Source organism: Ranitomeya imitator, chromosome 3, assembly GCF_032444005.1.
Source record: "Ranitomeya imitator isolate aRanImi1 chromosome 3, aRanImi1.pri, whole genome shotgun sequence".
Classification (NCBI taxonomy): Eukaryota; Metazoa; Chordata; class Amphibia; order Anura; family Dendrobatidae; genus Ranitomeya; species Ranitomeya imitator.
In genome coordinates, this window is record NC_091284.1 from 26909362 (window position 1) to 26922115 (window position 12754).

At 42.1% G+C, this 12754-nt stretch overlaps 1 protein-coding gene across 1 annotated transcript in view; it reads left to right on the forward strand.

The window, feature by feature from the left end:
- Positions 1-7555, forward strand: part of LOC138672540 (nectin-1-like) — a 104181-nt gene extending 96626 nt beyond the window's left edge. Inside the window, exons 4-5 of the mRNA XM_069760609.1 lie at positions 1697-1829; positions 5579-7555. Of these exons, the coding sequence (XP_069616710.1) occupies positions 1697-1829; positions 5579-5680 (235 nt within the window). The 3' untranslated portion in view covers positions 5681-7555. The remainder of the gene's footprint in view (positions 1-1696; positions 1830-5578) is intronic.
- Positions 7556-12754: the final 5199 nt, after the last annotated feature.

The window sequence follows — 12754 nt, forward strand, 5'->3', positions numbered from 1 at the left end:
TGGAGGCAGTATGTGGCGGGTGGAATGTTGGAGGCGGTATGTGGCAGGTGGAATGTTGGAGGCAGTATGTGGCGGGTAGAATGTAGGAGGCAGTATGTGACGGGTGGAATGTTGGAGGCGGTATGTGGCGAGTGGAATGTTGGAGGCGGTATGTGGCGGGTGGAATGTTGGAGTCAGTACGGCTCATTAAGATGTCCCCCCCATTACTGCTGTCTCCCCTGAGCAAATATCAAAGCATAATCTTCCCCTGACACTGCAGGTATATTAAGGGTGGAGAGAAAGCAAATGGACAGGCGGCCCCTAAATTCCCAGGAACTAAGTCATACACCCCCCAAAATGCTAAGAACAAGAGGAGATTGTACACCCCATCGGCACTAGTACCCCATAAAGTCATATGAAGCCTGATTTGCAATAGTGACAATATTTTGTTAAAATCAGAATGAAGGATAAAGCCTAAAAACTTTTAAAAAGGCAAGACTGACTCGGACTCCTCAAAAATATAAAACTGTTGAGATCCAACCCTTATCCTTTACAAGCCAATATAAAGAAAAAAAAAGAAAAAAATATAAAGAAAAAATAAAGAAAATAGAGAATAAATAGCAAAGAAATAACAAATGAATAGTAAAAGCTATTTCATGGCTAAAAAAGCCAAACCAAAATATCACAACAAATAAATAAATGGAAGGAAATACAGATACCACATTCTAAAAGACACTGTGTGTGATGCTGAGTCACTAGTGGACAAGCCGTGAGACAGGGTAGTCATGAGGTCTGAAGTCATACACCAGGAGGGCTCATAGTACAAAGGGACAAGACAAGTGCATGGTCCAGTAACAGTCCAGGGTCAAATGCCAGGAGGGTATGTCGAGAAACGGATAGTCAAAGGCCAAGTCCGGGGTCAGGTCCCTGAGGTCAGAGAGCATCAAGAGCAAAAGGGATACACAAATAGTCAAGACAAATCCAATGCGTTTATGAGCTGCATGTGTACCAACTTAGGTCAAGCTCAATTTTTGTGTTTTTTATTTTCTGATTAATAGTCTAATTGTTCCAGTGTAACATACGTATGACATTGTGCCAGGCATACTAATCAGAATTGGTGCTAGGGAGGTAGGAGGAGAATCACAGGGCTCTAGTCTGGCGGTCACAGACCACCAACATGGTCAATGAATCAGGGTCTGACGGATCTTTTGTCCATCTCTATGGCACATGAATGATCATTGTAACAAAGTTAACAATGAGCAGTTGGGACCGCGGTATTGGTGGTGATGGGTCAGGAAGATAATTCACAGGTATTTCATATAATTCCTTACTGAGTGAAAAAAATTAAACCAGGGACAACCCCTCTAAGGCCACGTTCACACGTTCAGTATTTGGTCAGCATTTTACATCAGTATTTGTAAGCTGCACTCGGAAGAAGTGAAAGCTGTGTCTGCACTCTGACGTCCTCCGGTTGTCAGTTACGTCCAAAGTAAGTGAGAGGGAAGAGGCCGCTGATTCCATTTCTGGTGTAAACTATGTGATGAATCGGCCCCATGGTTTTATTTACATGTCGCGGTCATTTTTTATTTTTGCAAGATCACAACAAAAATCGCATCATGACCACAATGTGTGAATGTAGCCCAACACTTTCTATACATGAACCTCATTGTTAAAGTGGAAGCTCACTGCCTGTCCCTCATATGTTACTGTATTATAGGGGAGACCAAGTTATTGCCTCCGGGATGTCAACTGTGATTCTTCCAAGAGAAGCCGAATCGGGATTGTATAAGTGTGAGGCAAAGAACTATCTGGGAGTGAAAACCGGAAACCTGCAGATCATGAGAATTGTGGTAAGTTCCTGCTATAGTCTGAAAATCAGATAATTGTAATGCATCCCTGCAGCCCAACACTGTGATAATGACTGTGCTGGTATAACCTGGGTATCTTCTGTGTGTGCTTATATCCTGTGTGTAAATTATACCAGCTACTTACCAAAACAATCCCAGGTTATACAAGCTGTACATACATACAGTGCCTTGCGAAAGTGTTCGGCCCCCTGGAACTTTTCAACCTTTTCCCACATATCATGCTTCAAACATAAAGATACCAAATGTAAATTTTTGGTGAAGAATCAACAACAAGTGGAACACAATTGTGAAGTTGAACGAAATTTATTGGTTATTTTACATTTTTGTGGAAAATCAAAAACTGAAAAGTAGGGCGTGCAATATTATTCGGTCCCTTTACTTTCAGTGCAGCAAACTCACTCCAGAAGTTCATTGTGGATCTCTGAATGATCCAATGTTGTCCTAAATGCCTAATAATGATAAATATAATCCACCTGTGTGTAATCAAGTCTCCGTATAAATGCACCTGCTCTGTGATAGTCTCAGGGTTCTGTTTGAAGCACAGAGAGCATCATGAAGACCAAGGAACACAACAGGCAGGTCCGTGATACTGTTGTGGAGAAGTTTAAAGCCGGATTTGGATACAAAATGATTTCCAAAACTTTAAACATCCCAAGGAGCACTGTGCAAGCGATCATATTGAAATGGAAGGAGTATCATACCACTGCAAATCTACCAAGACCCGGCCGTCCCTCTAAACTTTCATCTCAAACAAGGAGAAGACTGATCAGAGATGCAGCCAAGAGGTCCATGATCACTGTGGATGAACTGCAGAGATCTACAGCTGAGGTGGGGCAGTCTGTCCATAGGACAACAATCAGTCGTACACTACACAAATCTGGCCTTTATGGAAGAGTGGCAAGAAGAAAGCCATTTCTCAAAAATATCCATAAAAAGTGTTGTTTAAAGTTTGCAACAAGCCACCTGGGAGACACCAAACATGTGGAAGAAGGTGCTCTGGTCAGATGAAACCAAAATCGAATTTTTTGGCAACAATCCCAAACAATATGTTTGGCGTAAAGGCAACACAGCTCATCACCCTGAACACACCATCCCCACTGGCAAACATGGTGGTGGCAGCATCATGGTTTGGGCCTGCTTTTTTTCAGCAGGGACAGGGAAGATGGTTAAAATTGATGAGAAGATGGATGGAGCCAAATACAGGACCATTCTTGAGGAAAACCTGTTGGAGTCTGCAAAAGACCTGAGACTGGGACGGAGATTAGTCTTCCAACAAGACAATGACCCCAAACATAAAGCAAAATCTACAATGGAATGGTTCACAAATAAACGTATCCAGGTGTTAGAATGGCCAAGTCACAGTCCAGACCTCAATCCAATCGAGAAACTGTGGAAAGAGCTGAAAACTGCTGTTCACAAACGATCTCCATCAACTTCACTGAGCTCGAGCTATTTGCCAAGGAAGAATGGGCAAGAATTTCAGTCTCTCGATGTACAAAACTGATAGAGACATACCCCAAGTGACTTGTAATCGCAGCAAAAGGTGGCACAACAAAGTATTAAAGTAAAGGGGCCCATTAATATTGCAAAATAACCAATAAATTTCGTTCAACTTCACAATTGTGTTCCACTTGTTGTTGATTCTTCACCAAAAATTTACATTTGGTATCTTTATGTTTGAAGCATGATATGTGGGAAAAGGTTAAAAAGTTCAAGGGGGCTGAATACTTTTGCAAGGCACTGTATGGTTATATACAGGAGATGCCCAGGTTATACCAGCTGTACGTATATAATCTACAGGAGATGCCCAGGTTATACCAGCTGTACATATATAATTATATACAGGAGATGCCCAGGTTATACCAGCTGTACATATATAATTATATACAGGAGATGCCCAGGTTATACCAGCTGTACATATAAAATTATATACAGGAGATATCAAGGTTACACCAGCTGTACATATATAATTATATACAGGAGATACTCAGGATATACCAGCTGTATGCTTATAATTATATACAGGAGATGCCCAGGTTATACCAGCTGTACATATATAATTATATACAGGAGATGCCCAGGTCATATCAGCTGTACATATATAATTATATACAGAAGATACCCAGGTTATAACAGCTGTACATATATAATTATATACAGGAGATGCCCAGGTCATACCAGTTGTACATATATAATTATATACAGGAGTTACACAGGTTATACCAGCTGTAAATATATGCCGTATTTGTCGGACTATAAGACGCACCAGACCATAAGACGCACCCCAAATTTTCAGAAGGAAAATAGGGGGAAAAAATGTGTCAAATGGGGGTCCGTCTTACAGTCTGAATTAAGCTTACCAGGGAGGGGTTTCGGCACAGCTCGAGGAGAGGAGGCATTTTGCGACAGGGGCTCTGTGGGGCTCCGGTGGCCTGTGGGGCTGCAGTGGTGGTGCTTTGTGGGTCGGCGCAGCAGTGGTCTGTGGGGCAGCGGTGGTCAGTGGGGCGGCGGGGCTCTGCCAGCATTTCTTGAATGCCCTGAGGCCCGCGCAGATCCATTCCTGCGATGCGGTGGCCTCCAGAAAAATGGCCGCCGGGGCAGCACATGCTCAGATTCAGATCTCGGCAACGAGATCTCATCCTGAGATCTCAGGGGAAGAGATCTGATTGTCGAGATCTGAATCTGAGCATGCACTGCCCTTGTCGGCCATTTACCCGGAGGCCACTGCATCGCAGGAATGGATCTGCGCGGGCCTCCGGGCAGTCACGAAATGCCAGAGGAGCCCCGCCGCCATACAGACCACCGCCACCGCCGTCCCATAGAGCACCGCCGCCCAACAGGCTACCGCTGCAACAGAGAGCTGCACCAGCCTGGAAAGGGAGGCTGCAACGTCGGACCGGTCCCTCTGCCACGGTATATACGGTATATTCCGACTATAAGACGCACCCCCATTTTTCCCAAAAATTTTTTTGTGAAAACAGTGGGTCTTATAGTCCAAAAAATACGGTAATTATATACAGGAGATACCCAGGATATACCAGCTGTACAGATATAATTATATACAGTAGACGCCCAGGTTATACAAGCTGTATGTATATAATTATATCCAGGATATACCAGCTGTACATATATAATTATATACAGGAGATACCCAGGATATACCAGTTGCACATATATAATTATATACAGGAGATATCCAGGATATACCAGCTGTACAGATATAATTATATACAGTAGACGCCCAGGATATACCAGCTGTACATACATAATTATATATAGGAGATGCCCAGGATATACCAGCTGTACATATATAATTATATACAGGAGATACCCAGGTTATACCAGCTGTACATATATAATTCTATACAGAAGATGCCCAGGTTATACCGGCTGTACATATATAATTATATACAGGAGATGCCCAGGTTATACCAGCTGTACATATATAATTATATACAGAAGATGCCCAGGTTATACCAGCTGTATATACACGGTAATTATATACATAGCGTTCCCAGGTTATACCCGTTGTATATATATATTATTATATACAGTGAGTCTTCATTCAGTGGTGCAATCTCTTCTAGGGCAATAGCCAATAAAGTCCTGTGTCTGTATAAAAGTCCCTGATTTGTCTGTGCACTGACCTGTATGGACTGTGGTGATGACTTTATAGCTTTGTGCTTTTTTATGTTATTCTAATGTTTTCTTTCTGTTTCCTTCTTTCACAGAAGAAACAAAAACAGTCCGATAGCACGATGGAAGTCTCACTAGCATGGACCATTATTTTGGGCGCTATTATTTTCTTCTTTTCACGTTATTTCTTTGGGTGACACATATTTACTTCTTATTTAGGTTACTCAGTAGACGCTCTCCTGCTACTTTAGTGTTAATAAGGAACAATACACGCTTCAGTGCGTTATATCTTTAGTGTTGCACCATTTTTCCTACATACATGTTTTACAGACCGGTTGTGCTTATGTTGATGGCTCACATTAGTAGAAATGCAGAGATGGGCTTTTTCTTCATATTTGTGACGTAATGCTTCTCTACAGCTGTCGTAGAGAAAAATTAAAAATCCATAAAGTCATCTCCAGAGAGGGGACATATTACCCTCTCATTGAACGTATTGGATTAATTATAACTGGGAAAGTGAGAAACTAATTATAATTGGGGAAGTGACAGAGAGCTGATACTTCAAATGCCATTGAAGTAGGGAACCCCCACGGTGATCAGGTAATTAAAGCAAGAGATCTGCACTGAAAGCAAGACACTAGAAAGGGGATTCGTGTACTCAGAGGCGGAGAAGTTCCGGGGCTTCCTCTGTTCAAAGGAGTTATTGCAAACCTATTGAAGCCAATAGGGGTATGCACTGATTCGTAATTTATGGGAGATATATTTTTGGCGTCATAGTGAAGGCACAAACAGAACACATTCACTCACATCACCGTACGGCCATTCTAACACCTGTCACTTAATAATCAGTCCTATGGATGATGCTATTCATATATTCATCATTGGTTGAATTGGCATCTTTATAAAGCCCAATTCTACCTTTTCTGCTATCAGAGGGGAAAATCTAAATGGCGCCCTCCTTCCCCCGACTTTCACCAACTTAAACCCCTATGAGCTGCACTTTCACGCCCCATTCTCACTTATTATCACAGTAAGGCTATGTGCACACGTTCAGGAATGTCTGTAGAATTTTCCTGAACAAAACTGGACTTTTTCAAACAAAACTGGACTTTTTCTGTAGGAAATCCGCATGTGTTTTTTTTTTCGCGTTTTTTGACCGTTTTTTTTTTTTGCGGATTTTCATGTTTTTTTTTCCGGATCGTCCCAATGCAATAATATAGCGGCAAAAACGTAAAAAATCCGCAAAATTAATGAACATGCTGCGTTTTTCACCACAATGCATTGTTTTTCCATACCGTTGGATTCTATGAGCTGTCCTAGGCCGAAGGTGTAGATGGAGAAGAGTAGGGGTCCTAGAACTGAGCCTTGAGGGACACCGACAGACAAGGGGCGAGGTGAGGAGGTGGTGTGGGGGAGGGAGACACTGAATGTCCGGTCTCTTAGATATGATGACATCCAGGATAGGGCCAAGTCTGTGATGCCAAGAGATGAGAGGATCTGAAGCAGGAGGGAATGGTCCACAGTGTCGAAAGCAGAGGACAGGTCCAGGAGGAGGAGGACAGAGGAGTGTCGCTTGATCTTGGCGGTTAGAAGGTCATTGGTGACTTTAGTCAGGGCAGTTTCAGTTGAGTGATGGGTTCGGAAGCCAGATTGTAACCGGTTAAAGAGGGAGCAGGAGGAGATGTGGGAGGACAGTTCAAGATGGACATGCTGTTCCAGTAGTTTTGAGGCATAAGGAGAAGAGATATCAGGCGATAGCTGGACTCAGAGGATGGGTCGAGGGAGGGCTCGCCAATTGTTTATTCAAGGCCTAGAAAACTTGGTGCTGTCCATAAAAATTATAAAAGCCATAAAATACTAGATGTAAGAGTTTTTGTTGTGGGGTGTACTCATTTTTGCATCAACAAATTATTTAGAGCAAAACTGAATATTTTTGTAATTACAGTTATAATTAGTAAACTTACTTTCATGTTATGGATTAAAAAATATTCTATAAAACTCAGAATTGTCAAAATTTGGGAAATAAATTTTTCTTGTGTTCACTGAGATATTAATTGAAATCCTACTTTTCAAATGGGGTGTACTCATTTATGCTGAGCAATGTACCGTATATACACATATATTCACAGTGTACATGGACTGCATATACAGTGTATATACACACAGAGTATATATATATATATATATATATATATATCACATACAGTATACACAGACATATGGATTATATATAAATATGCATATACAGCGGGTGAAATAAGTATTAAACACGCTACCAATTTTCGAAGTACCGGTAAATCTATTTCTAAAGGTGCTCTTGACATGAGATCTTGCCAGATGTCGATAACAACCCATCCAATCTACACATGCAAAGAAATCAAACCATGAATGTCCATACATTATGTTATGTGTAAGTTATGTACCTTTTAAATGAGACACCTTTTTATAGACCATGAGTATGTTTTGTAACAATAAGGTTGTGAAGGTCTTGAGACAGCATACTGGTTTTCCTAATCATAAGATGTTTCTTGGGTAACACCTTGGTAATGAGACGCCTTTTATCGGCCATCAGTTGAATCTGCTGATATTATTTGTCACTAAGTGGCAGGATTGCTTTCTAATTACTGATAGATTTCAGCTGGTGTCAGGACTTTCCAGGGTTTTTTGCTCCTCTCTTTCTTCATGAATTCAATACTTTTTCTGTGTGTAATTTCTCATCATTACATATAATTTATGGACGTCTATGGTTTGATTTCTTTGCCTGTGTGGATTGGATGGGTTGTTACCGACATCTGGTGAGAATTTCTTGTCAATAGCACCTTTAGGCATAGATTTACTTAGAAAATTGGTGATGTGTTCAATACTTATTTCACCCACTGAATATATTTTCTGGAACGAATTTAAGGTTGCCAACACTTTTGGCCATGACTGTATACCCAATATCACAGAGGAAGGAGGAGAAAAAAAAACTGAGTTTAAGGCTAAAAAAAAAATGTATTAATTACACATATAGGTAAACCATTAAGACATATATGAACAAGAAAGACAAACTGGTGACAAGGCAACAAGCAGAATATGGACCTATAGCAGCAATGAGTCAAATGGACGTATAAAAAAATGGGTATATATATTGCATATCAAAGACACAGTGGTCGTGAACCCAAACATTAGCATCCGATACTCATCTAGTATGGTTTAATGTAAAGCGAAAAATTCCTACCCATAATGTTAATATATACTGCAAATATTACCACATAGGAATAAATGAAGCCATTAACTCGTTAACACGCATGCGCGGGAGCGTGGATCCATCACCATGGCTCTCAGGTACGCGCACACTCATCCAATCTGTAAAGTGTAATACAAAATATAAAAACCATGGACAGTCTGTGCACTTGACACATATATCAGGAGAAAAGTGCATATAAATAGAATGTAAACATTGCTGACTCTTACTTTGTTCAAACAATATATGTAAAAAAAATATAAATACAGGGTCAAAACAAAAGCAATTATTAATACAGAAAGAGAGAGAGACCCAATGTAAAAAAAATGAAGATCCATTTGATGTACAGAGTCATTACAAACAGAGTGATGTATTTCATGTGTTTATTTCTGTTAATGTTGATGATTATGGCTTACAGCCAATGAAGACCCAGAAGTCATTATCTCCGTAAATTTCAATACATTATAACACCAGCTTGAAAAATGATTTTTAAATCCGAAATGTTGTCCTACTGAAATGTATGTTCAGTAAATGCACTCTATGCTTGGTCGGGTTCCTTCTGCATCAATTACTGCATCAATGCGGCGTGGCATGTAGGCGATCAGCCTGTGGCGCTGCTGAGGGGTTATGGAAGCCCAGGTTGCTTTGATAGCAGCCTTCAGCTCATTTGCATTTTTTGTTTTAAAACTGATTCTTTTTGTCTTTGTCTCCTGAAGACCCTTATTACAAGAGAGCTATTTTTTTTGTCTTTTGAATTAAACTACTGTATATCGGACAAATAGTGCTGAAAACGGAAGTACTACGGGACAATTGCTGAGGGGTTATGGAAGCCCAGGTTGCTTTGACAGCAGCCTTCAGCTCGTTTGCATTGTTGGGTCTGGTGTCTCATCTTCCTGTTGACAAATGTCATTCTCCAGCAGGACTTGGCACCTGTCCACACTGCCAAAAGTACCAATACCTGGTTTACAAACAGCAGTATCACTGGGCTTCATTGGCAGCAAACTCACCTGACCTTAACCCCGTAGAGAATCTATGGAGTATTGTCAAGAGGAAGATGAGAGACACCAGAACCAACAATGCAGACGAGCTGAAGGCTGCTATCAAAGCAACCTGGGCTTCCATAACCCCTCAGCAATTGTCCCGTAGTACTTCCGTTTTCAGCACTATTTGTCCGATATACAGTAGTTTAATTCAAAAGACCAAAAAAATATAGCTCTCTCGTAAGACAAAAAGAATCAGTTTTAAAACAAAAAATCAAAAACACGTAAGAATAAAAACAGTGGCGTTGGAAGCAAAATGTCTACAGAAAAGACACAACGCTAAGTGTTTAGTTTATTCCTTCCAGGGCCATTGTGGTCATGGAAACAATCCACTTAGTTTCCTGTTGAGTGAGGAGTTTTTTGAGGTTACCTCCAACGATACCACCATGAACCACATCAATGCTTTGAGGAATTGTTGTGGTTCATGGTTGTGTCAGAGGAGGGAACATCAAGAAACTTCTTGCTCAACAGGAAACTAAGTGGATGTACTCGAGGCATTGATGTGGTTCATGGTGGTAATTTTACATTATTAACATTGTGGCTGCTGACATTACTGATTAATCTTCCTGTTTACCTAGCTTTTGGCACGTGGGTGGCCTTTTTCTGGCACGTGGGTGGCCCTTTTCTGGCATATGGGTGACCAAAATCCATTAGCAGATTATTAGTGATGATCGAGCTCAAAAATGCTCTAGTGCTCGGTACTCAAATTGGACAGGCTCAACTCGAGCACCGAGTATAATGGAAGTCAATGGCAAACTAGAGCATTTTTCCAGAAGACCCTAACTGGAGGTCCGGGGGAGGGTGGGAATCGCTGAAATAGATGACAACAACGCTGAAATGGCATGTGAAGAGCATGGGGAAGATGCCTGGACACATCTCGGAATCCCAGGTCACTGCTGACAACAGTGTTGTCAGAATATTACTCCATTTTTACAGACTGAAAATAAAGCCAAAGATAAAATGGATTTTACAGGAAAAAATGTTAGGAAACATTCTTTCCTGTATAATAACTTGCACATAATGCCAAATTAAAAGTAAAAAAAAAACTCACCTCATCCACCCTTAATAGGCTGTCATCATAGTTCTACTTCACCTATGACTTGTCTACAGTATATGACATCAGGCCTTACTGTCGTTACTGGCATATAGAGCCCCTTGAGGAGAGGCCCTCGCTCTTCTGCTCACTGGGCCCCAGCAGCAGAATGGAGAGACATAGGTGCAATATGAAGAGACATGGCAGAATGGAGAGACATGGGGGCAGTATGAAGAGACATGGCAGAATGGAGAGACATAGGTGCAGTATGAAGAGACATGGCAGAATGGAGAGACATGGGGGCAGTATGGAGAGATATGGGGGCAGTATAGAGACATGGGAGCAAAATGGAGAGACATGGAGGGAAAACAGAGAGAGACAAGGGGCAGTATGAAGAGACATGGGGCAGAATGGAGAGACATGCAGGTAGTATGGAGAGACATGGGGGCAGAATGGAGATATGGGGGCTGAATGGAAAGACATAGGGGCAGTATGAAAAGACATACCAGCAGTATGAAGAGACTTGAGGGCAGAATGGAGAGACATGGGGCAGTATGGAGAGACATCGGGCAGAATCAAAAGACATGGGTGCACTATGGAGAGACATGGAGCAGAATGGAGAGATATGGGAGCAGGATAGGTTCACATGGGGGCAGAATGTGTATAATGTCACTGGTGATCACTGCATTACCTGTACACTAACACTATATACACAGCTTCTGTGTATATTGGCAGTGGTGAACACTGTATTATCTGTACACTGACACTATATACAGAGCTCCTGTATATAATGTCACTGGTGATCACTGTATTACCTGTACACTATATACAGAGCAACCGTGTATAATGTCACCGGTGATCACTGTACTACCTGTACACTGACACTATACACAGCGCTGTGATATGGTGTTCAATGGGAATTGTTAATTGGTAAGGAAGTGGTGCATAAGTGGAGTTTTTCTAAGTGTGGGTGGTGGGACTGTGGAAGATTAGAAGGGTGGAAGTGGAGCTGGGGTGGAGCTTGAGCGGAGTCTCAAGTGGAGCCGAAAATTTTGCCAGAATGGGGCAATGATATTCCTGGTGGCAGCCCTGTATGACATAGTAGAGGGGGCAATAAAACTACACCCACCGGTAGTCACTGGTAAATGTAATTTTAACATTTTACTACCTTATCTGGGCATGTGGTGAAGGAGGGAATCTGAAACTGAGAAAGCCTATGCTGACAATGCAAGAACTGCCAAAAATTAGAAGGAAGAGGGACTCTGATACATCCTGTATTAAACATAAAGGATGGCCTCACACACATTCTATTAAAATTGTTAGGTAGTTGAATTCCTAGACTCATAAAGGCTACGCACTAAGTGTAAGGTCTGCCAAAAATTAGGAGGAACCACAATGTACCATGGAAGACACAGAGGAGGGCCTCAGAAAACCTTTTCTTCCCCATTTTAAGGAGTGGGACTTTTTAGACTTGTAAAGCCTATGCACTAAGTGCAAGGGCTGAAAGACATTTACCCCTGGGGGTATACCCAGCCCGGGAGTGTAGCGCCCCCCCAGGGAAGGGCAATGGGGTACTCGGTGCCGGGTCCTTCAGTTCCCTCAGCTGGGATGTCACGGTGGCCCGACCCGGACCGTGGCCCTATGAGGGGCGTCCAATAAAAGGGGTTTAGAGTTCGTAGATAACGGTAGTGTTCGTGACGCCACCTGTGGTATTCGGTCAGGGTGACCGACGCTGCTTAGGGGTCCGCTGGGGTGATGGAATGGCACCTAGATGGTATACCTTCCCACAGGTGAAGTATATCCCCAGGGCTTCCCAGAAGTGTAGATGTTGATGGTGGATGGTGCGAAGCGTGGTGAATAACGAGGACACAATGGCTGCAGTCTCTTTACCTTTACTGAAGGCTTCAGCATCCACAGTCCAGGGTGCCGGATCACAGGGTAGGCAGAGTCCGGCCGGTCTGATGGCAATTCC